General features: G+C 39.8%; 4 protein-coding genes across 7 annotated transcripts in view; 2 read left to right on the plus strand and 2 right to left on the minus strand.

Annotated features, from left to right (window-relative positions):
- Positions 1 to 3,979: 3,979 nt before the first annotated feature.
- Positions 3,980 to 7,679, plus strand: BBS4 (Bardet-Biedl syndrome 4). 2 transcript variants are annotated; one of them, XM_018104561.3, is made up of 10 exons: positions 3,982 to 4,167; positions 4,225 to 4,364; positions 4,426 to 4,538; positions 4,791 to 5,081; positions 5,146 to 5,302; positions 5,365 to 5,487; positions 5,572 to 5,656; positions 6,444 to 6,530; positions 6,596 to 6,798; positions 7,495 to 7,679. In XM_018104561.3, the coding sequence occupies exons 1-10, from the start codon at positions 4,089 to 4,091 to the stop codon at positions 7,669 to 7,671; spliced, it is 1,455 nt and encodes a 484-aa protein (XP_017960050.1). In that variant the 5' UTR covers positions 3,982 to 4,088; the 3' UTR covers positions 7,672 to 7,679. The 2 variants fall into 2 exon arrangements, with proteins under 2 accessions (XP_030238972.1, XP_017960050.1); XM_030383112.2 differs by lacking the exon at positions 6,444 to 6,530 and having other exon boundaries at positions 3,980 to 4,167.
- A 64-nt stretch (positions 7,680 to 7,743) lies between these two features.
- Positions 7,744 to 23,524, minus strand: part of LOC108653786 (G protein-coupled receptor dmsr-1) — a 50,687-nt gene continuing 34,906 nt past the window's right edge. Inside the window, exons 3-8 of one of the 3 annotated variants that reach the window (XM_030383114.2) lie at positions 12,338 to 12,607; positions 10,578 to 10,749; positions 10,347 to 10,473; positions 9,954 to 10,175; positions 9,693 to 9,875; positions 7,744 to 8,930 (exon numbers count right to left, since the gene is read on the minus strand). In XM_030383114.2, coding sequence (XP_030238974.1) covers positions 8,609 to 8,930; positions 9,693 to 9,875; positions 9,954 to 10,175; positions 10,347 to 10,473; positions 10,578 to 10,749; positions 12,338 to 12,571 — 1,260 coding nt within the window. In that variant the 5' untranslated portion in view covers positions 12,572 to 12,607 and the 3' untranslated portion in view covers positions 7,744 to 8,608. Of the gene's footprint in view, positions 8,931 to 9,692; positions 9,876 to 9,953; positions 10,176 to 10,346; positions 10,474 to 10,577; positions 10,750 to 12,337; positions 12,613 to 23,524 lie in introns of all 3 variants that reach the window. The other 2 variants (XM_030383115.2, XM_030383113.2) reach the window with 2 other exon arrangements.
- Positions 17,669 to 19,330, plus strand: LOC108653793 (uncharacterized). Its single transcript, XM_018104572.3, has 2 exons — positions 17,669 to 17,811; positions 18,824 to 19,330. Exons 1-2 carry the CDS (start codon positions 17,800 to 17,802, stop codon positions 19,121 to 19,123), a joined length of 312 nt encoding a protein of 103 aa, XP_017960061.1. The 5' UTR covers positions 17,669 to 17,799; the 3' UTR covers positions 19,124 to 19,330.
- LOC108653784 (uncharacterized) lies at positions 20,800 to 22,942 on the minus strand. Its single transcript, XM_018104560.3, has 2 exons — positions 22,522 to 22,942; positions 20,800 to 22,450 (listed from the first exon to the last, which is right to left on the minus strand). Exons 1-2 carry the CDS (start codon positions 22,642 to 22,644, stop codon positions 20,891 to 20,893), a joined length of 1,683 nt encoding a protein of 560 aa, XP_017960049.1. The 5' UTR covers positions 22,645 to 22,942; the 3' UTR covers positions 20,800 to 20,890.

The following is a 23,524-nucleotide window of genomic DNA, read 5'->3' on the forward strand; positions in this document are numbered from 1 at the left end:
AGTCAACAAAACAAAATAAAATCGAAAATCGAAGCTGGCTGCAGCCGCGGAGCTCTTTATGAATCATTGAAGCCGGTTTTTATTTCACCAAAAAAACCAGATCAATTACATTTATTTTTATGAAAATATTGACAATTAATAACAAAACACAATACACTCACTTTAATATTTTTTGGATATTTACTTCAATTTTTTTGGTATTTGTGAAATATGACGCAAAAAGTGAAGTTTGTTGTCAAAAACTTTTCGGTGTAGCACAAAAAGCCGCTGAACCGCGCGCGATCGTTGCTTGAAGACGAATGACAACGGCAAAGGCAGCCGATCGTAGCGTTAAAGTCAGAGAGAGAGAAAGAGAAAGAGAGAGCACGAGATAAGGCAGTTGAAACAGAGGGAGAGAGAAAAGGGAGAACGGAGCAAAGCGAGCGAGCGCTTGCCACTTGCAGAGAGCGCGGCGTGCCACACACAAACAATCAACAGGTAAAACGAAAGGTGAAAATGTATACAAAGCGAGCGAGAGAGAGAGAGAGCGTAGCTCTCCCTGTGCGTGTTCGTGTGTGTGTGCGTGCTGTGGCTGATAAGATAAAAACGCAAAAACAAAAAACAACAAAAAACGCGCCAAACTCAAATTTTAATGAAGTCAAAGATTTGCACAGCCAAAAGAATAGCGAGAAGAGGGTATGATAGACATGAAGAGTGCTAAAAGAGTATATGGGTGGAATATTGTTTGTATATATAGAATATACAAATAAATATATATGTGTAAATATATACATATATATATATATATATAGTTTGTAGTTCTATATTTAGGTTGCATGCCACAGCAACAGCAGCAGCACGCAAAAACAACAACAACAAAACTGGTTACTCCAGTTGCCCAGATAATCTGGGTGACGGCTCCAACAACAACAACAAACAAACAAGCAACAGGCATCGTTCGCCGATTCTTGCGCTGATTTTCCTTTTTAGCGCCCCAAAAAAAAATTGAGAAAAAATAAGCAGAAAAAAAGCGAAAATCAGGCGCAACAGAAAGCATATACAAAATGCAGCAAAAACTTGAAGCCAGAAAAAGGCTGCGACCAAAACAGCTGTAAGCAAGCTAAGCTGAAAAAAGCTAAACTGTGCAGCCGAAAATAAAAAGTTGACAAAATAAGAGCCAAAAGCAGCAGAGAAATTTCGGAAAACTCTTTATAAACAGTTTATAAGCAGACTAAGCTTAGAGCAAATAAGACTGAATAATAATGATTGTAAACAACCAAAAATAGCTAAAAAACAATGCTTACAGTAAGTGGGAAATAAAAATAATAATAATGAGATGAAGGTCCAGAATCACGGACGAAATATGAGAGCCGCAAAAAAGATATAGAAATTCCACAAAATGCAGCTAAATCTGCATCAAACTAAAAATGTAAGACAAAATGATTCAAAAAAATGCTAAAGCTAACAAAGAAGTATTTCATAAAATATAAGAAAAAGAGAATTTTGTCACATAGGGCAAGAGACCTAAACTGCCGTCAAACGAGCTGAATGTATAACAACTACAAAAATTAGCCCACAAATCAAACACAAACTGTAGCAAAATAAGCTAAGGAAATGGCACAAGCTTTCGCCATGAAAAAGCTAAAAAAGCTAAAAAGAAACAATAAAAAAACAAACTGCACAAAATGCAGCCAAAACAGCTTTAAAAAAACTGCGCAGTTGCATAAACCGGTTTGCCAGCTGCCTCACCCTCTGCCTATCACGCCCTCTGCGTAAGCCCTTTTTGGCCAGCCCACTTGCTGCCCTCAAAAGCTGTTGCTCCTGCTCGATCTCTCTCTATCACTCTCTCTCTCTCTCTCTCTTTCTGTACCTCCAACTGTTCCCCTCTCCCTTTCATTCTACATCTCTCGAGCTAAACCCAAAGATCATGTCCCAGCCAAATGGGCTGTAAATCATTTAGCGGCTATTTTGTTTGTGCCCAAGCTGAGGAAAAGAGAACGAAACGGCCAAGAAATATCTGAAAAATGTCACGCTTGACTTTATGTTATTCTGCGTCTTCTGCTTGTTCCTCCTTCATTTGCTGGTTGAACAATTTAATAACACAAAGAGGCAAAGAACAGGAAGTAATTAAAGCGTTAAGTGACCAATTCAAAAATTGCAAAGCGTAAAGATAGCAAGCAGAAAGAACTTTATATTTAATTTTTAAGAAAATTTTTGAAATTATTTTAAATTATGTTTTAATTTTCCGCCAAGTGTGAAAATTGCTTCAAGCATAGATGGCGCCAACAAGCTCAAAAACAAATCACCTCCAATTATTTTATAAACATAATCAATTATTTCAAAACATAATCCAAACATAGATGGCGCCAGTTAGAAGAGACGCAAACCAATTCAAAATGTCAAATGTTTGCTGACTACATCTTAGTCAAGTTACAAAACCAGCAAGCAGTGAAGAAATCGATTCCTGTAAAGGTTTATGTCTTGGATATGTCACAGTTTTAGTAGTACTGAAGTCTACTGTATTTTTATACAGTAAATACACACTATAATTTCCACTCATATATGTGATATTACTAAGGTATAGAAAATTTAGTAAACTATACAATTAGGTAGAGCGTCTATACAGGGTTACATATGTATACATATGCATATAGGCCATCTGTTCTGTCATCACCTATTCATTATTGTTTGACTGCCTTTTTTAATTCACAATAAAAGCAGCCCCAACAACTCATTTCGTATTTGCCATTTCGAAATTTAAATTTTGAAATTTGTTATTGGCTTTTCCAACTAAAAGCTAAAAAAAGAAGCCAAAAAGCCAAAACACTTTGATGCTGGCCGCAATCGAGCCAAGCCGAGTTTTGTGATCTTGTGCGAAATATATTTAAAGTGCTTTAATGGATTTACGCTTCGCTTTTGGTCATCGTGAATTGATAATTGTGAATTGCTTATTGTGAATGTAGATCACGATCAAATGGCCGCAGCCGCAAATGGAGCGCAAACAAGACGAGTTTCTCACCTGAGTGAGGCGTGTCAATTGGAAATTGAGTAATTATACACCTCAGCTGATGATGGGGAAGGGGCCAGGGGAAAGAGAAGAGGGAAGAGAGTGTGGGAAGAGTCTCAATAATGCCCAATCTGCATATAAGAAGGACGGAGAAAATGAATGAATGCGTGTGAGAAGGGGGAGAGTAGAAGACGGTCTCCTTCCATCGTATCTGTAGCAGAGCCTATAAAAGTGTGGAAACAGATGAAAGCTTCGGTGGGGAGCGCTTGAGGTAGAGGCAGCTGAAGGCATTTCCTTTTTGGCTGCCTACGAGAAAACTCGTTTTAATTATTTTGTTTCGTCCGCCATTAATATCTTATAAAGACTACAAATATGGGGTATATATGACTGTCAGCCGCGATACGAGTCGTATATGAGTTTTTATATTATCTCTATTATTCCAATTAATAGCTTGTTGAACACCTATAGCTGCTTCCAGGGTATCTACGAGTCGTTCACTCACACATATACCTAGCTCATTTTCGCTGCTTGGTCAATTGCAATTGATTCGTGAAATATTTTGCCTTGTCTGTCAGATTTGTCGTTGATTTTATTGCATTTCAATTGGCATCGGCGCTTTTTGGCTCAACACTAATTAAAAATTCGGACATTTGGCTGAAAAGGCCTTTTCGAGACTTTTTTACAACTGATCGGGCTCAAAGACACAAAAACACGTGCATTAATTAATTTGTCAGGTGAATTCGATGACAAATCAAAGTCAGAAAAGGCTATAAAAAGCCTTAAAGAAAAACTGAGCCAAGGCAAAAATTGTTATGCATTGTTTTCGACAAAGATGACAGCCCTAAAACTAGAGTTTTTCTGTTGGCGAGTGGTGGAAAACCTAGGGTGAACCATGGCAACCACAAATGGAACACAACAAAATTCCAACTTTTAGAAACTTGAGAAGCTTTTCTTGTAGACCTTAATAGAGTTTACAGTTTTCTTGTTATCCAAGCGTGGCAACCCTAGACAGAGCCATGGCAACCTGCAAAAGGCACAACACAACATATGAGCGTAAATCAAATAAAACTCTGTTTTTGGAGCCCAGCCAAACTGAAATCAGATGTACGAAGCGGGCAGTGAGCAAATCAATTGCAACGGCGCTCTCATAGAACTGCCCTCGCTGCAGGTAGTAAAACCAGGTGAGAGTGCTAGAAAGAGAGAGAGAGGACAATCTGTTGATGACAATCTTCAATTAGCGCCCAAAATGCCAACAGACGCAAACATCGATTGGCTGCTTCACATTTATTTCACACGCCGCCAATTCGACAGATGCCGCCGACTCATCGCGCGTGAGCTGAATCGTCATTTGAATGCGGAGTACCTGTACTTTGTGCAGGTGAGTGCCTGAATCCGACCGAAATTACATTGAACTATTCACTCACGTTGATCCACCCCAGGGCCTAATTGACCGCGAAGCTGGCAATAACATCGAGGCGCTGCGCAACCTTCAAAGGGCAGCCGAGCTGAACTCCAAAAATATTGAGAACATTAAGGAAATCGGAAGGACTCTGTAGGTCAACCACACTGGCCAACATGGCTATGCATTTCAGTGCAGACTTGAGCTTAGACCAAATAAGATAAAGTAGAAAGAAGAAAGGAGTTCATTCAGACGCTTGGCAATACTTGACCTTAATTTAAGCATTCATTGTAAAAACAACGTAATCATTTAATGCAGGATAAGCTTCAATTTTGTTAAACAGTGCTCTCATTTATGAGACCATACACTTATGAAACTTTTCTCTAACATCCCCTCTTTGTCCAGCTACTTGATGGGTCGCTACAGTCAAGCACTCAGCGTATTTCGGGATGCCGAGCAGCAGAGTCCTCGCCCGGATCACGAAATCTTTCATTACCTGGGCGAGCTGCTCTATCGCTCAGCCGCCACACAGCCCCAACTGGAGGCAGCGCGACAGCAGCAGAAGGAGGCGCGGGAGTACTTCGAGCGGGCCGTGCAATCGGGCAAGAAACAGGAGAGCTACATTCGACTGGCCGAGCTCTATCGCAAGGAGAAGGACTACCAGAAGGCCATCGACGTGCTCGAGGCTTGTCTGCAGTGAGCACAAGTCTCGAGTCTATTTAGTTATTATTTCTCATTCCCATTCTCATTTGCATTTCAGTCTCACGCCGGAGAATGCGGAAGTGCTGACAGAAATCAGTGTGCTCTACTTGAAAATCAATGAAACGCAAAGGGCGTTCGATCGTCTGGCTGAAATTGTGAATTTCGCAGGAAACTGCGAACCGAAAGGTTTGCTGGCCCTGGGCGCCATTTTACAGGTGAGCAGTTGATTGGCAATACCTGGTCGCTTGAATTTGACAATTTGGGGCACCCTCGACAGTCGCGCAACGATGTGGACGGCGCCTTGAGCAAATACAGCCAAATAGCAGATGCCGAGCCGGAAATTGCGGAGCTCTGGAACAACATTGGTCTGTGCTTCTTCAAAAAGCAAAAGTTCATTGTGGTAAGCAGAGAAAGTCACTCAAATAGACAGACAGAGAGGGAGAGAGGAAGAGAAAGAGATAGAGTTACTTGATTTGTTCCCTAGGCGATTTCATCTTTACGCAAATCGATTTGGCTCTCGCCGCTCAACTACAATGCGCTCTACAATCTAAGCCTCATATACATTGCCTGTGAGTATTGCCTATTGACTATTGAAATACCCTGTAGCTCTATGATAAGAATGTAGAGACTACAAATGATTAAGGCAATCAATTGCAACAATAACGATACAATAATTACAGCACCGTCTTCCTTCCGTAAACACAGATCGAATTTCACAGCTTCCCGTCCACTCATTGTCCCTACAAAGTTAGTCCCTAATACTCAACACAATACGATTTGTATTAATTTCCTATTGGCCTATAGGTCTTCTTCCAAACTTAGAACACATTCACATTACAGTTAATATTATATTTATATACAAAATAATTATTTATACATTTGCATTGAAAGGTTTCTTTCCGTCCTTCCCGGAAGGCTTCCTTCCTTAGCTGTTAGGCAGAAAATCGTAGGAATTCGACCTTCAAATTACAATTAGTGTAATACTCGTATTGATTATATTTGGACAGCCAACAAAGTCTTTGCTGCCCTTCTGGCCCTCTGCGCGGCCTAGACCTTTGCCTCCATAGGAAACAAGCCCACTCAATAAAAGCAGCCGCCTAACAAAAATAATGAGCCTTTGGGAGAGACCTTTCATAAATGTCAAAAACAACGCAAAAATAAAGGAAACGAGAAACATAAAAAACAATTGACAGGTCCTTGAAATATTTGCACTTTTTATGGCCTGCCACAGCTTATTGTTGTTCCGCTTCTCCTTTCTCCTACCCCGCCTCGATGCTGTTGTAGTCTAGCTTATGTTTTTGTTATTGCTTTGTATTTAATATTTAATGTTGACGTGACTCCCCGACCGTCAAACAGCGGAACAATATGCGAGCGCCTTTCACACTCTGGCTGCAGCCATCAACCTACGCAAGGACAATGCCGAGTGCTATATGCTCCTGGGCTGTAAGTGCTCAACAAAAAGTCTGTCAATGAAATGGGAATACCCTTTCTGTCTCACTTTCTCTTAGTGTGCCTGCGCAAGCTGGACGACATGGAGAATGCGTTTGTGGCTCTCGAGCGTGCCTGCAACCTGGCCAGCGGCAACATGCGACATCCGCTGGTGTTCCTCAACTTTGCGCTCTTCTGCTTTGAGACTGGGCGTCTGGCCTTGGCCACAGAGCACTACAATCGCTTTATGAGCCACGCTCAGGATTTATTGCTGCCCACCGAAGTAAGTCGCGTGCTCTATCAGCGTGCCCAATGGCTCCTGGCCAAGTCATTTGATTAGAACATTTTGTTTTATTCTTAATCTGATTCTCTCTTTTATCCAACTCCAACTCCCACCTCCCATCCTCATCTACTTCTTACATTCTTCACTTTTCATCCTCGACCACTTCCCACATCTTTCACTGCCCACATCCTCCTCCTACATTAAAGGGCTTCATTGCCTCATACCTACCCCCTTCTCACTTCAGCTTATTACCTTTTAATTACCATCTCCTTCTACCTTCATATACCTCAAATTGTTCCTACTCCCTCCAATTCTTCTTCCTTTTTTTTAGAACTCAAGCCACAAGTATTTCTCTCACCAGTCGCATTTCTGTAGCTTTTCTTCTGACATTTAAAAAAGTTCTAAAAATTAATTAAAACTAAATGAAAGTTGGAAATTTATCGGAACACGAAAAAACATTTAATTGGCTCTACAGATTGGATAAATAATCTAAAAAATTAGGGAAATATTAATATATTATAGATGGGGTATATCATAGAAGCATAGATTCTTATCTTCAAAGTGGAAATTGTCTTACCCAGTCATTTTCTTACTTGATACGACAGGGACGGAAAGAGGGATTGTTTTCTAATCATTAAATTCGTATAAAGGCTTTAATGCAATTCTATCAATATATAAGACCCGCTGCTTGTTCAGTATAAATTCCAGGCCACAAAACTAAAGTCGCTGCTGCGCATCTCGACGCACAGCCAGGGTATACTAGGCGATGGCGACGACTCCATGCGAGCAGGAGACGCAGATGCAGCCAACCGGGATGTGGTGCAGGATGAGCTACCGCTAGAAGTGAATGCTGTGGTCAGCACTGGCAATTGAAAGGATAACACAACAGAGAGAGAAAGAGAGAGAGAAAGAGAGAGAGAGAGAGAGAGAGAGAGAGACATGAGATTATTAACTCACATCGAACATTTATTTGAAACTTGTTCAAAATTGAAATCAAAAAGCGTGAAAACAAATGCGAGCGATTTGAAGCCAATGCAAATACATTAGCCACGCGACCTTAAAGCTACATTCATAATTAAATCTATTTAATACATCTATATAGTATACATATGTATATATATATTTACATATTTATAATATTAATGAATTGTGTGTACTTAATTCTCTTCATAAAGTTCAAATGGAGAAAAAGAACAAAACAGCTCAAGGGGCTCATCGGCTGCTTCGTTCTCTTTAACCAGTTTTGATTTTCATTTGTGTTTTTTTATTTTATATTATTTTTAGTTTTTACCTTTGCAACTCAACTTTACTTCCTATTTAATAATTATTTTGTAATAATTTTGTTTTTAATTTATCTCCATACAAATTCTCGTTTCGTCAATTTGCATTTCTTAATTTTTAAATTTATTTTATTTAATGTATGCATAAAAAATCGTATTTAATTCTTAAAAGCTAATAAACGCTGGCGTTTCTTATCTCAGAATCATGAATAGTTCAGTTTAGTAAATTTATATTTATATATATATATATGAATATATATCAATAAATCGACATATGTATATCGATACATCTAATTTCAAGCTGCATTAAAAAATTCGTTTGAAAACTCGTATTATGTGTCTGCTAAATGGAAATGCCACTTAATGCCCTACAAAATTAGTTTCTTAGTTTCTTGGTATACCCTAAACGCCCTGGCTTACAGTTTCAGCTGAACTTTTTCAAAGCTCACTTCAAAGCGCATCTTTGAGATGCCTTCAAATTTCATCATCTCTCTCTAGCTACTTCTCGACCAGCGTCTATTCAGTCGCTTCTAGACACAGGTGGTGGTCACTCGAGTGAGGCGCGTCATCTCGCTGCTGCCGAAGTGACGCTTGAAGAACAGAGACCGGAACGTGGTGCGAAACTGTTTGGACATGAGTCCGTAGAGCACGAAGCCCACAGCCGCATTGATGAGTGCCAGCAGATCCATCAGCTCACCGAAGGGCGGATAGCAATGGGCGAAGAAACACTTCTCCAGCACGCCCGACAACAGGCCCAGCAGACCCTGCGGAAACTCCGTGACCAGGAAGAGTATCAGCACAGCCACCAAGAGCAGAGTGGTTCGATCATTGCGACGATCACAGCGCGGAGGTCTGCAGAAAGGGCAAAACACAAGTCAGATAGAGAGAAGTAAAACGATTGGAAGGAGAGCGTGAAGCAAATAAAATGAAGCAGCGAAGAGAGTTACATTACAGATGGAACAGTGAAATAAAATATATTAAGCAAACAAAGAGAAGCAGAGATGACAGAGATGACAATATATAATGAATATGAAACAGTGGAAAGCAAATAGAAATCAGTAAAAAGACTAAAAAGATATAAACAATGACAAATGTGAAACAGTGGAATGGACCTTAACTGAGGCAAACCCAAAACTGCACTTAAGTCGTAAACCAGCGAAATAGAAAAGAAATTTGAGGAAATGGTAAAGGTAAAGGTTAAACACACTTAACCCAACGGGCAAAAGCGAAACGAAAAATGACGAATTTCATCCCAATTGCTGAACCCATATCAGGTTAAACAAAGCATAAGAACAGGTAAGGATGACAGTCAACAATTGTATTCAAATGGTTGAAGCAAAGGAATGAGGTGAATGAAGAGAAAATCCAGGAAAATGAATTAAGAAATGGAAGCAGAAATCAAAAATTGGATGAAAGGTGTCTTTAAAAATGGGCGATGCTCGTTTTTGTATTACAAATGGACGAATAAAGCTCAATTGAAATTGAAACTGAAATCTGTATCAATGATGGAAAGAAATAAAAAGATGATGTTAAGATTGAACAGAGAAGGAATCTATATAAAAATGGCCATTGGATGTAAATTGATAAAATAATAATAAATTAAACTTTACTTACCGCCTAGACTTTGATTCATTGAGATTCAGCTGAATGGCGTATTTGGTGGGATTGTCGTAGTCCTTCAGCTTGAGACGCCTTCGCGAAGCCTCGCACAGAACGTGCATCAGAACGAGACTGATGGCGGTTAGAATGAAGCAGGGAAGCAGCTTAATGATCACGGAATGTATCCAAAAGTTGAATCTACAAGGGTCAACAGAGAAGGAGAGCAATTTAGTAGGGTATCTGGCTGTCAGTCTGAGCCAATTCAGTTCCACTCACCTAAACAGCATAGAGTCCGTGTCGAAGTACACATGATACATGGGCTCGTGCTCTATGGTGTCCATCTCGTGTGTCTTGCGCACCTTGAACACAAAGTACGTAGGCAAACAGAGAATGGGCGAGATGATGAAGGGGAAGAGTATCGCCTCCCTGGAATGTGCCAGCAGAAAATTGGCGCAGCTCCCATTCGGATGTCTGTGGATTAGAGATGGAAATAGTTTGCTATAAAGCAGAAAAACAGAACAGAACAGAACAGAAGACAGAAAACAGAGAAAGAGAGAAAGAGAAGCCACATTTTCCGTCATATTATTCAGTTAGCCGGATTCAGCAGGAGTTCGGGGTGGGGATGAGGTGCTAGGGCCACACATTGTCAACGCTACACTTGCCACTCACCTGATTGCCACGTAGCGCCAAACAGCCAAGGTAACGGTCAAACCAATAGAAATCGTGTGCAGAATCTGCGTGAAGTGCATGTGGATCAGCAGGTAAACAGCCCATGCGTAACTCAAGTCCTTCTCGCCTGTAAGAGTAGTAAATGTATAATAAATATATAGTTATATATAAATAAATACAAAAATTATAATCAAACATTTCGTTAAATCTCCTTAACACGTTTTCACCCACCTGGCTTCATATAGATGTATTGATATGTCGTATAGGGTATGTACTCGAGCATCACAAACATATCAGCAACTGCCAGCCATTTCAATATGTTGTTAATGGGCGCCTTGGCCATTTCCTTTCTGGTCAACACCATTATGTTTAGTATGTTGGCTATTGTCCCGAATATGCAAATCTGTACGCAGCAGGAAAGCCCAAGGATGGTAAAATGTGGATAGAAAATAGAAAATAAAAAACTATTAAGCAAACGGTGCTTGAGCATGATGGGCGAAGGGATACCCTGCAAATAATAATTATGGGAATTTGCAGAGGGAGAGCCTTTCTGCAGGTTGTGCTTCACATATATATAGAACAGATAGATACATACAGACAGATAGGCAGAGGCTATGGCTATACCACCGCAAATCATGAACAAGAATCCATTGTAAGTGCTTGGACTCGTGTACATAAGTATAAGCATTGTTTTGCAAATCTTCCACAGGGTATAGGGCATAATAATAACCATAAACCAGTGTCAAAACAAAGCCATGACTGTCTAAACATAGTGATAGAAACCTCACACCAAATACACCACACACAAAGTAGACCACACACAGGCACACAATATATGTACAATATACGCACACACAGAGACTCTATTTCCTTAAGAGCTTGAACCCTTTCAGTAAAGTCTCTCACACATTTTATTCAAATGCAGATTCACACATGACTTGACCAAATAATAAATATCACACTTTATTCGCTCACACATTAGCAGAGGCGAGTAAGCAAGCGAGCTAAAGAAAGAGAGAGATAGATGGATAAATGGACGATGACAGAAACGTTCAAGCTAAAAGTTTTACTGCAATATGAATTGTTACGGAAATGATTTGATGCAATTATAAATTTTTGTTCGACCAACATATCATTTTGCTCTCCTCACTGAGCAGTCATTTGATTTTCTCTTTGTTCGTCAACTCGTCAGAACCAGAAACCTTGAGCCGTTTCTTTGTCTATTCTAATGAAATTGCGCAATCCCGAATTTAAATTACAATATGAAGAAGGCTAATGAAATTTTGGACATTAATTAGAAACTTGCAAAATTAAATATTCCATTGAATAGCAAGAACAGAGATTTAAATATGTCGTTGAATAGTAAAAACAGGTACGAAAGAGACAATTTAATGGACCTATTAGAATCCAGGAATACCCAAGTATTATCCAAACAACATTTTAAAGCCTCTTTTTCTTTTTTAGATGCCAGAATCTAGCTGTAGAAATAGAACTATAAATCAGCCCATTAATTCGTGCCAAATAAAATTCTCTTTGGCAACTTCAATGTGAACTTTTCTAGCCCCTCGATTCAAAGCCTTTTTTAACTACCAACTTAGCATTCGCAACATGCAGCTGGCTTTTTGTCTAGGACGTCTAAACAAAAAATATAAATGAAAAAAAAAAAAACACATTTTATGAATAATGTAAACACAGAGAAATTCATTTAATCTGTGGTCAGAGCAAAAAATAAATGGAAATTTGGATAAGTTCAAAGGTGCGCGAATTCATCAACGGCGGACAAAGAAAAAGGACCTTCTCGGCTAGCCGCTTAAAAGGGTTGACATTGTGACAGAGCGCAAAGGGGGAAAAGTATTCAAAATGAAAAATGTTGTGGCACGCGACAGGGCAACACCAAGATAATTAGTTCCCAGTCTTGTTTGTTGTTGCTAATGAGAGGGAACTGGACTGGGGCTGGGACGGGAAGTGGGACTGGGAGTGGGTCTACTCACCAATAGCGAGACGTAGCCGTGGATGCCATTGTACGCACGCAGCCAGCTGTAGATTTCGCCTTGACAGTAGCCTTGGCATTCGTCCTGTTGCGTTTGATTCTTCTTCTGGAAGTCGAAGAGCAGCTTTACAAAGTCCTGAATGTCGTCACGCGTGATCTCCAAGTCCTTGAGCAGCGTCTCATTCAGCGAGACGCTCTCGTCCAGCTGTCTCTGGGCCATGTTTGTCTCCTGCATTGTTAAAGTCTATTTCTGCTGGCCACTTACAGCATGCTGCTCTGCAAGGAGAACAAGAGGGAGGAGGAGAAGAGAATTAAATTGGAAATCAATTCAACCACAAGTATCTTAATTAAGCTAATAAGCTCTGCATTTGCCAGACACATTAGCCCAAATTAACAGCGTATCACAACATAACAAAGCGAGTCTGCCTAGCCACAAGGGACGCAATCATCGGACTCAATAACCCAAAACGAAACTTGATTTGGCCAAATCAAAAGAACAAAGGAGTCTCAATTGCTCGACCGACAGATACCCAATAAGTTGAACACCTTTGAATAGTTCGAAGTGTTATAGGACTTACAATTACTTTAAGAAAACTTTAAGTAGAGCAACTGTAAAAGGAAGACCGAAAATTATCAAATTCAGGAAAAAGTAAAGTACACTAGTGCAAAAGCAGTAGATATACATATACATACGTACTGATATACGAATATACATTTAGAGTTCAGTATGCTTTAGTTTATGGGGTCAGAGATACCCACCATTTGTGTGCTATGCCAAAAAGGCATAGGAAAACAGTCTCGCCGTGCGCTCTGTGGGTAGGCAATTAGTCTATCGAATCCTATAGAAGGATAGAAGTTTTTCTATAGCCGTATCTGTATCCATGTCGGTTTCAATAATCTTCGTTTGTGTGGCCAAATAAGCGTGGAGTTCAGCTGTGGCAATCGACATTTGACTCTGTGTGGTTTGTGTACATTGCCAGCAGTGCGACAGGTGAAAGATGCTGAAACGGGGCTCATTAGAATCATGATTTGCATCTTGCTCGGGCAGATGCCACAAAATTACGAAATTGTGCAGCTGAATGGAACGACTGTAAACTTCATACTTTATGCTACAATGCAGCTCGCATCAATTTTGAAATGCCACAGAGCGCGTTTAAAGCCAACATTAATGCAGCAGCAGCAGCAGCAGCTAAGCTGGTCAAACAGGCCAACATAATTCAAGCGATAATTGATTGAAAAACTAATGCGCGGCGAGGCAAAAGTGCGAAGCTCAAATACGCTTACATTTCACACTAAATTTGGTTTAAGCCCAAAGATTGCTGTAGCTGAGAGACTTTTGCTTGAGGACATAGTGGAAACGGAGCCAACACCTGTCGCACGCTGAGTAGCTGGGCGTAGCAGTTAATTGGCTAACGATATAGATACAACTTTTGCCACGCACACACATTTGTATATACATCTGAGAGATATATACATACATATATATATATATATTTAGTTGATAAACATATTTGCGACATCGTAAATCAGTCAAGTCAGCGAGTTGGCAAATCAAATGTCTCGCCCCAATGTTCAGCCATGTCAACGAAGGTGTTTGCTTGTGGCTAATGGGTTCGACTCCAGCTTCGGCTCACATTTAAATCCTGTTCGGCCTTTCGCAATAGTAATTCAGATTTTGTTTCACATGTTTTCTCACTGCAAGCAGCTGCACGAGCAAAAAGTTTGCTTCAAAATATTTGTTGTTATTGTTGCTGGCAGTTGTCAATTATTTGATTTTGATGGATATACCAGACACAAGACAACAGACAGCCATAGCCAACAGCCAACAGCCAACAGCCGTAGACAGCAGACAGCAGACAACCGCCATCACACATCACACAAACTTCATGAAAAACAACTTTTTGCCTGCGCTAAGAACACAAAATATGATTATTTATTCAACAGTTTTTGAACCAATTTGCCGAAATGGCCCAAAGCACAAATGGGCTCGTAAATATGTCGTTTGAGCAGGACTGCTCGACTAGAAGATGCCCTCACTCTAGACATTTTCCTTTAGACAGATTTGGCTACATTGACTCAACTCACCCCAATCAAAAATATTATTTCCTTTGACTATTGACTGCAGGGCATTAATGTATATTCATATATTTGATCATCAATCACCGTGAACGCAATTCAACATAAAACTGAAATGACATATTAAAGTCCACTGCTGACCATAAAAAAAGCGTAAATATTTTTTGCATCTCTTGCAAATCAACGTTTGTCAACACTTGAAAATGAAAGAGGAAAAAAACACAGAAACACGCATTAAAAAAGTGGTTTAATTAAATTGTAAAAAATTGAAATATTTCATGGCACTTAAACTGCCTTATCGCTGCATAAAATATTTAGCCTAAAGCGCAAAAAATTGAGATTTAATAGGATGTTAATAATGCGATTATGACACTATGATAAGCCAGACACGACAAGTACAGCGTCACACTAAAGCGGATAAACAAACAAATAAGCAAAGGTCTAAATAGAGTTAAGGGAATATGACACATTTACGTTTCTATACAGAAATGTAAAGAGCCAAGAAAATATCCGACTAGGAGATACTTAATACTAGGCTTGGAGATTGTAGCCTCACAGTCTTAAGAAACTGCAAGCCAAATTAAGTGTGTTTATGATTATCGAATAGGCGGACAGTTCAGCAGGACTGCAACTACGGATCCTGGTTAAGTATATAAACAATGTATACTTCATATTTTATGTTTGTCTACGTAGTTCTTGAGCCATTTTAAAACTTGTAAATGAAGACCATTAAACAATTTAATACATCAATTGAGCAGACATTTAATTATCTCTGCTCTTTGGTTTTCTTGTATTTCTCTGTTATTTACATACGATATAATTCATGAGAATAGTTCTTCAAGAAAAACAATAACTTATTTAATTAGTTTTTTCCACAGTTTGTTGCCAACTGAGAGTGCAAAGTTTGTTTGTCTTCTTTCTTTTTTTCCTGTATTTTCGCCCAAAGGCAACTTCCGGCGGTAAATGCCAAGGGAAATGGAATAGACACACACATACACACGCACTCACACACTTACACACTTGAGCTAAATGGCGCCAAGTGTGAGCTTTAGATAAACGCCATACGGATTTTCTTTATTTTTCTTTTTCATTTCTTTTTTTTTTTTTGCAGCCGCCATTAGCTGTTCTGCTGTTAATTAATGTTCCGTTACGCACACGCATACATGGAAGCTGACATGCTGTGTGCGTGTGTGCGCTGATGCTCATTGACAAAGTGAAAGCGGGTATATTGATTGTTTGCAACGTCCGGCTTCCAGTTTGACTTCCTCTTCGACTCTTCTCATGCAGGCAGAGTTACAAATAAATGCAATACTACACTTTATTATTAGCTTAATATCGAGTGCTTTATTTATTTGAGTGTTCTTGCCTCAAATACGCCGCCCATTTCTCCCAGCCTTGTCTATATTTACAGCACGATAAAGTATCCTGCAGTCAGTTATTCTCTCATGCTCTCCCACAATGAGCTTACTGTTTTTATTGGTCTATAACCATAAGCATTTTTTGTCTCTTGTCTCCTGTCTCCTGCCTGTTATCAGGCAGCTGCTGGCATATTCATACATACATACATACATATCTATGTACATACATGGCACATAATGTGGCAGTCCCGCAGCGTCAATTGCTTTAACGATTCCTCAGCGCAGTTGCGAACCATTAAAATGGAATTATACGGGAAAATAAAACTAAGTTTACGCGCATACATATAGCACTGCAAATTAGTGGGAGAGACAATGGCACTGCAGGTGAAGGACCCGAAATGGAATTCAATTTCGCTTTCACAGCTGCAACAGGCGAAAGGCAACAAATGCCGAATACCAAATGGTTTTTGCAAATTGCACGGATTTCGATTTAAAGAGCCATGAAAAATGGAATTGAATAGGAATTTATTGGCCAAATTTATCAGCGAGCAACGAGCCACAGCAACAGCAGCAGCAAAAGCACCAAATGCTTTAAACAAATTAAGATATATAAATTTAATGCTTGAATGGCGGACAAATTGCCATTTGGCTGCATAAAGTATTTCGCTTTAAGCGCTAAACATTCAGATTTGATGTCATGATAATTTTTGAGATCATAAAACTCTGGCCAAACAAGCCGAATGCAAATAGCTTTAAATTTAAATAGGTCATCGTTGTATGTGCTTAAAGGTCGATTGCTTTAAGAAGCGATTAAGAGCTAATTAAGGCCTACAATTATGTGTTTATTAAATTTATAACAAACAACTTTTCAATTAATATATTCCGCTTAAACATATAAAAGATAACTCAAATTTTAAGACAAATGCCAAAAAAAAAGGTTCATAAAAAATGTAAAGAAGACAAACCCAAATAAATTTTTAAATGATTATGGACCAGCTTAAACTTTGGCTAACAGCGCATTACCAAATAAAAGTTGAAGTATTACCAAATAAAAAATGCATTCGTTTACTTATACATAATAAATTGCAAATTGCTAATTAAGCAGATTAAACATTTCGGCTTACCAAATTCATTTATTGCCATATAATGTTTTACACTACAGCAAAAAGCACTTCGATTGTAGTCCCTATATTATTGGCATTTTATCAATTATGCAAACAAGAATGAATTTATTGTTAAATTATTAAATATATCTGAGCTCAACAATTATGCATATGCCACAATGGTAATTGTATGGCGAAACGATTTAATGCACCAAATATTAACTTGATCCGCTTGCATTACAAATTATTATTTGTATGCACACACTCAAACTGAGTGGCTTACGTGGTGCGCGCACATACATAAATAAGTATATATTTGTATCAGTATAATGTACAGATATATGTATACCTATATATACTTGTGCATCTGTCCCACTCAATCGCACGCACAACTCGTTTGCAACAATTTGGACTCGATGTGGGCATTTTACTTACTTTAACTGACTGACGAATGTGCGTGTTTTCCTATTTTACAATACCCTGTACAGAGGGAATGCGTATGCAGGGTATATTAATTGGCAGGCAAAAGAAAGCAGATGCCGGACAGACTTAATAAACAGAAATATATCGATAAATATCAATAACTCGACTTGGATCTCAAATACAGCTTAAGACTCATCAAGGCTAGAACAAGGAACTTGGCAGTACTGTGGCAACAGCTCTAAGCCATGTTAAGGATATCTGCTAGTCGAGCACTCCCCACTAGAGCACTCGCTGTTGTTTTTCTTCTATTTCTTCAGTTGCCTCTAAATAGTTTTTGCCTAATGAGTGCGTTTGACTTAGTTTTGAGTGAGTTTCGATCAGTCGAACAAAATGGTATAAATAACAGATTCTGATCACAAATTTCGTTAGTCGATATTTAGACACAGTGCTGTGCAGTGCATAAAGTCACATTAAGAGCCAATTCAAGCCAAAACTTTAACATTATGAAATTCACTGTAAGTTGAAGCTTGAACTTGGGCCAATCAATTGAAAGAGAAAAAGTTAGCGACGAGCAAAAAGTTCACAAAAGTTCAGACAACAGTTTAAAAAAACTTTTCACCAGAAACAAACTTTTATTAGACTATCTGAATAGAGTTTGCCTTGATTGATGTCTGATGGATGGGCTGTTGATAAAGTGTTCAGGAAGAATATGAAAAAGTGGGCGTTGGATACACCAAATGGGTACAACTGTAAACAAGTTTTCGACAGATTGATAAAAAATTGATAAGAATTAAACGAAAAGAGTTTCAGGTAAGCTGCTTACAAATGCAGCAAGAGCTTTAAATTTTAAGTATACAAGGCAGAAAAGTAGAAACAAGCTAAGCCGAGACATGAATCTCGTATAACACAAAATCTATATCCTTTAGATTTTTATTTTCTGATACGTCTTTGCTTATAATATAACGATTTATCCTGAAACAACGATAACTCCTAGCTGTTCAACTGTCACATTCTTACCGGTTTCAAATCAGGATAACTAATCTGCAAAAGAATATTTATGATGTGCGTAGAAATTACTTCTACACCTAAATTATAACAACATAAATCTGTCATAAGTCTAGCAATCTTACTTCGCATTATGAAATATAAATAATTGATGAGCAAAGTCGAGGAATTTCTATTCTATTCTAAAGCTGTCAAAGCACAGAAATAAGCAAATTTCTTGCATAAATCATTAAGTCGAGGCAGTCATTTTCAACAGGAGTTCAGCTCATGCTGGCCATGCCCATTTGTTATTTCTGCAGGGAGAGTGGGCAATCGCACTGACTGACACACTGACACACTGACAGACAGGCAGACAGACGGACGGGCGAAGGGGCAAGCAGACAATATGTAAGAAAATTTCACTATTTAAAATATTCTTGTTATTTTTCTCTATTTTTTCTGTCCGTATGTCTTCTTTCCATGCGATTGGACAATTTCTGCGTAAACAAAACCCCAATACGAAATGCAAATGGGACTCTGTAGTTAATATTGTTGATTGCTGGCATCGCGTGCTGCCTGGCCGCACCCGTCGCCGATGAGCAGCAGCCGCAGCAACAGGAGCAGGTTGAGTCGTCGGCCAAGGCCAAGCGTGGCATTGCTTTGGGTCTCGGCTATCACGCGCCCCTGTTAACCCACTCGCATTATGTGGCAGCACCCACTATCGTGCATCATGCGCCATTGATTTCGCATGCACCGCTCATCTCTCATGCACCGCTCATTGCGCACCCGGTCTCGTCGATCTCCTACCATCTGCCCACCTACCAATCCATTCATCACTTCTGAGCGCAATCAGCGACCTGAAGCATCAAGGAGCATCATGGCGCAACAGCTGCAGCATCCAGTCAACACGTGCATTTCATTTCGTTTGCCCACAGCTAAAATTATCGTCTAGTATTTTCCCATCCCAGCAGCCCTTAATGTTCAGCCCTTTCTTTATTTTGCTTTTGTAAATAAACATGCTCAAAAAGTTTCCTTCTGCATTTAAAACAAGCGAAATATCTTCAGTCAAAAGTTTTGCAAACAAAAAATCTGACAACAAAGCTTGTCAGAGTGGAAAACAGGGCCAAACATAACTTGCTATTACACTCAGAGAAAACACCGAGTGACTTCAAATTAAATGATTTTCTTTTAAAGTTAACTTTCATATGAGAATATTTCGAATATCACATTTAGAATATTTGTAGGTCTAGATCTATTATACATTCTAAAATTTCCTTTTTCCGAATTCCCTTATATTTCTTATATAATAAAATAAATATCAAAAATCTTAAATCTTAAAAGCAACATTCAATACAATATTGTAATCTAAGAATCAAAAGTCTCTGGTTTTTCTCTGAATGCTTAGAGCTCTACATTTCTAGCAACCGCTGCAGTAAAATGCAATTCTCAGCAGACTTCTCCCATGTCTTGGCAAGCAGTTTGAACCGCAAAGGCAAAATGTTTGCCTCTTGCTGTGGCTGACTTCAATTGTCGCAACTTGAAGCACATAATCCTGGCAGTTAAGCCCTTATGGCCCTGTGGGAAACATTAAGTTAACATTGTGATTACCCACATTATGCAACAACATTATTGTTATTATAATGCAGCGCGCAACGAGTTGAGTGTGCACTGGACGCTAGCGTCGCTTAGCAGAGCTTTGAATCAGGCTTTAAAGTCAATTTACGAGCTCTCATCCTCCTCTCTTTTTCTGTCTATCTCTCTCCCTCTCTCTGTTCGTCTGTTAACTGTCTATATAATCCATTTAATAACATTGAATATTGTGGCATAAATTGCAGTTAGGCCAATAAACGTTAGGCTAATATAATAAGAAAAGAAAATCCTTCTTAATGCAGATAAAATGCAGCCGCATCGCATTTGGTACAGCTATTAGCTAAATATTGTTATAAAACTATATATACATGCGCATTGCCAGCGTACACATTATTACACAAAACCAATAATGGACTGCCAACACCAGATCTATAACGAAGAACGCTTAAAACCTACTCGAAATAAGGCATTTTCATACATATGCACATATATATGCATAAATACATACATATTCATCATTAGATATGAATGAATAAATACCTACATCAATGCGCATCCATCAATACATACACAAACGCGAGAATACATACATACACCACAAATCATCAACCTAATTCAGTTCATGAGAATCGAGGAGAAGAGCGCCACCAAAAAACATACGACACATACATACATACAAACGAGAATAAAATAATATTTTCTTACATTGAGATCATCCTCATCTGTCCTACGCCAAATGACCGATATAGTAATACAATCCAGTAACGAACATTTTTATATGTATCAACTGCCATCAATTTTTTGAAAATTACTTTAAAGCTGAGCGATTGTCTATACAGACAAGACTGCTGAAGGACTCACTTATCCGTGCTCACAAAACGTTTTCCGAGTCAATAATCGTTTTCAATAAAACACAACACAATATGGGATTTCAGTAAGAATTGTCCGGAATATACATCTTGTATTTGTATAGAACAGTTTTAGATGAAATTGAAGAAGGCAACTGGAGCTGTGTAGAGTTTAGTCAGAGAAGCTATCGCTCCAGTAGGTCGTCGTCAGCGGTGCCACAGACTTGAATAGATCTCTTCCCTGGCTGGGCTGTCCTTCCGTCGATCGCCGCTTGACCCTGTCCTCCGAGCGTCGATTGCAGTCGGTGCTCTGATGGTGTTGCAGCCGCGTTTGAGTAAGGAACGTGCTCTGGCATCGCTTGCACTCATAAATGATGCCGTGCTCATCGTGACTGAGTGCCATATGACGCTTCAGCTCGGCTCGAAGTCGAAACACGTGGCCGCACAACTCGCAGCGGAATTGCGCTCGCTCTGATGCATGGCGTCCCATGTGGGTCTTGTAGGCGCCCCGCACCTTGAACTTCTTATTGCAGATTTGACACTGGAACTCGTGCCGGGAATCGTGCATCTTGCGATGCATCACATAGGATTGCTTCCGTGGAAAACTCAGATCGCATTGGTCGCATTCGAAGGGTCCCTGGCTGGCAGCTGGTGAGGTTTGCAGGCTACGCTTCCGTTGGTGCTCCTCATCCTGACTGTTGGCACCAGCCGAACGCTTTGTGCCCTTCTTACGACCACGTCGTCGGCCCGGCCTTCGCTTTTCACTAATGTCCGTGTCCGCCGAGTCGCTGTCGGCGCTAGTGGAGCCCGCCACATCAGAGACCTTGAATTCGGCATCGTCGTTCAGCTCCTCCTCATCCTCCTCGCTGGCCGAATCAGAGACAGGCGCATCGATGACCACATAGCCCCGCGGCCTGCGCACTTTGTTCTTGCTTCTCGACAGACGCTTGCGCAGCTCTTTTTCGGTACTTTCCAGTTGCTGGCGCAACTTTATGGCAACGTTGAGACTCTCCAAGCAGCTGCTACATATGAACTGCGGCATAAAGTCCTTCAGCGCTATGGAAACACTCGGACAGAGGAGCAGCAGCATGTCAACAGGCACGCTCCCCTGACTGGTCTTCGTAAAGAGACTGATTAGCTGATCTTTGCTGGTGCAGACTCGACACTGTACCTCGTCCACTTCTTCAGCCAGAGCGCCCGATCTGATATTCATTTGTTCTTCCTGTGCATCGTCGCCTGTGATTATCTCTCCCTCATCTTCGGCTTCCTCCGCCTCTTCTACGAGCTCTTCTACAACTTCATCTTCGGCAGTTTCCTCTGTTTCGTGCTCTGCTTCATCCTCAGCATCTTCCCCAACATCGTCAACAGCAGCTTCCTTATCTTCTGCCTCCGTCTCAGCTTCCGTCTCGACTGTTGATTCTGCCTCTGCTCCCGTTGGCACGTCTGCTGCTTCTGCGTCTACCTTGGCCTGTGCCTCCGTCACTGTTTCTGTGTCTGCCTCTGCTTCATCTCGTTCGACTGTTGTTTCCTGTGCCACTGTTGTTGCTGCGGCGCCTTTATCGGTTTGAACATCTGCTTCTGCTGTTACTTCCCCCTCGCTCTCACAGTCATCATCGGGCATTTCATCGTCTAGATATTCAGCTTCACCCATTTCCTCCTCCACCTCTTTCTCGTGCTCTTCTGGCTCCACCACAGCTGCTGACTGGCCGTCATATTGAATCATCGCGTTACCCTAGAAAATGTTAAACAATATTTATACTACTGTGTTTCGCTCTGGCCAGCCCCGCATTCAACTCAGCCCACCTCTGCAAGTGCTTCTTCTTCTGCGGCTTTGCAGGCCTCCGCCTCCTTCTCGTTTAGCAGCGCCTCAACTTTATCTGCTGTCATGCCATTTGTGGTAGCCGCGGGCATTATTTCCTCTTCCATTTTCTATTTATTGTTTTCTGACTTCTTTTGGCGCCTGAAAATTTACGCCGGCGCCGACAAAAACAAAAACAAACACAGTTTCCAATTTTTTTCACGCGTCAATTCGAGTCTTTATTTTCTCTACCACCTGGGCGCTCTTTTCATATGTTTCGTTTTATTTATATTAGTTGACGAGGAATTGTTAAATATCTTGAGCTCTTCTTGTTATTTTACACTCCGACGCTCAACATTTATAAAATTTTACAAAACAACGCCATATTGAATGAGTACACACGCAATGAACAGCTGACTCAGGTATCGATGCTTCTGCGCATGTCTGACCAAATATCGATAGCACGATAACACCGAATGTGCATGCAAGAGAAACGCGCCAAATGAAATGAGATTTAAAAAGGCGAAGTTTCTTAAGGCAATTAAAAAAAAGAAATAAATCTAAAGAGTGAATGGCAATACGTAAATACTTAAAAAGATAAAATAATAGACTGATTAATAATAAATTTTCATAATTCAATAAATAACTATATAATATGCAAAAAACAATATGGTTGAACTTAAATATCTAAAACATTTCATATGTTTGCTCTTTATAATAAGCATTAAATAACAAAATTCAAAAAGAAAATGCCAAGCCTCTATTGTTACATATTCAATTAAAATCCATTTCCTGCACGTGATAGACATATTCAATTATTTTGGTTTTTCTATTACAAACGAATACTTTTCTTGCTTACGCATTAAGAATTCGGTAGCAATTACAATATTGCACGCCCAGACTGCATAATCCAGAAGCACTTAGTAACAATAGAGAAAATAAACAAAATTTTCCACGAATTCTCTCATCTAGCATATGTTTGCGAGTTTTTCATTCATTCAAATTAAA

The sequence above is a fragment of the Drosophila navojoa genome, chromosome 5, assembly GCF_054131105.1.
Source record: "Drosophila navojoa isolate 15081-1374.11 chromosome 5, UAZ_NAV_1.0, whole genome shotgun sequence".
NCBI lineage: Eukaryota > Metazoa > Arthropoda > Insecta > Diptera > Drosophilidae > Drosophila > Drosophila navojoa.

Bases quoted from the DNA above. Each gene is read 5' to 3' on its own strand.
- BBS4 (XM_018104561.3), top strand. From the start codon at position 4,089: ATGTACGAAGCGGGCAGTGAGCAAATCAATTGCAACGGCGCTCTCATA. The intron at 4,365-4,425 runs GTGAGTGCCTGA...GATCCACCCCAG, and splicing joins AGTACCTGTACTTTGTGCAG to GGCCTAATTGACCGCGAAGC. The intron at 5,657-6,443 runs GTGAGTATTGCC...ACCGTCAAACAG, and splicing joins AAGCCTCATATACATTGCCT to CGGAACAATATGCGAGCGCC.
- LOC108653784 (XM_018104560.3), bottom strand. From the start codon at position 22,644: ATGGAAGAGGAAATAATGCCCGCGGCTACCACAAATGGCATGACAGCA. The intron at 22,451-22,521 runs GTGGGCTGAGTT...AACATTTTCTAG, and splicing joins AAGAAGAAGCACTTGCAGAG to GGTAACGCGATGATTCAATA.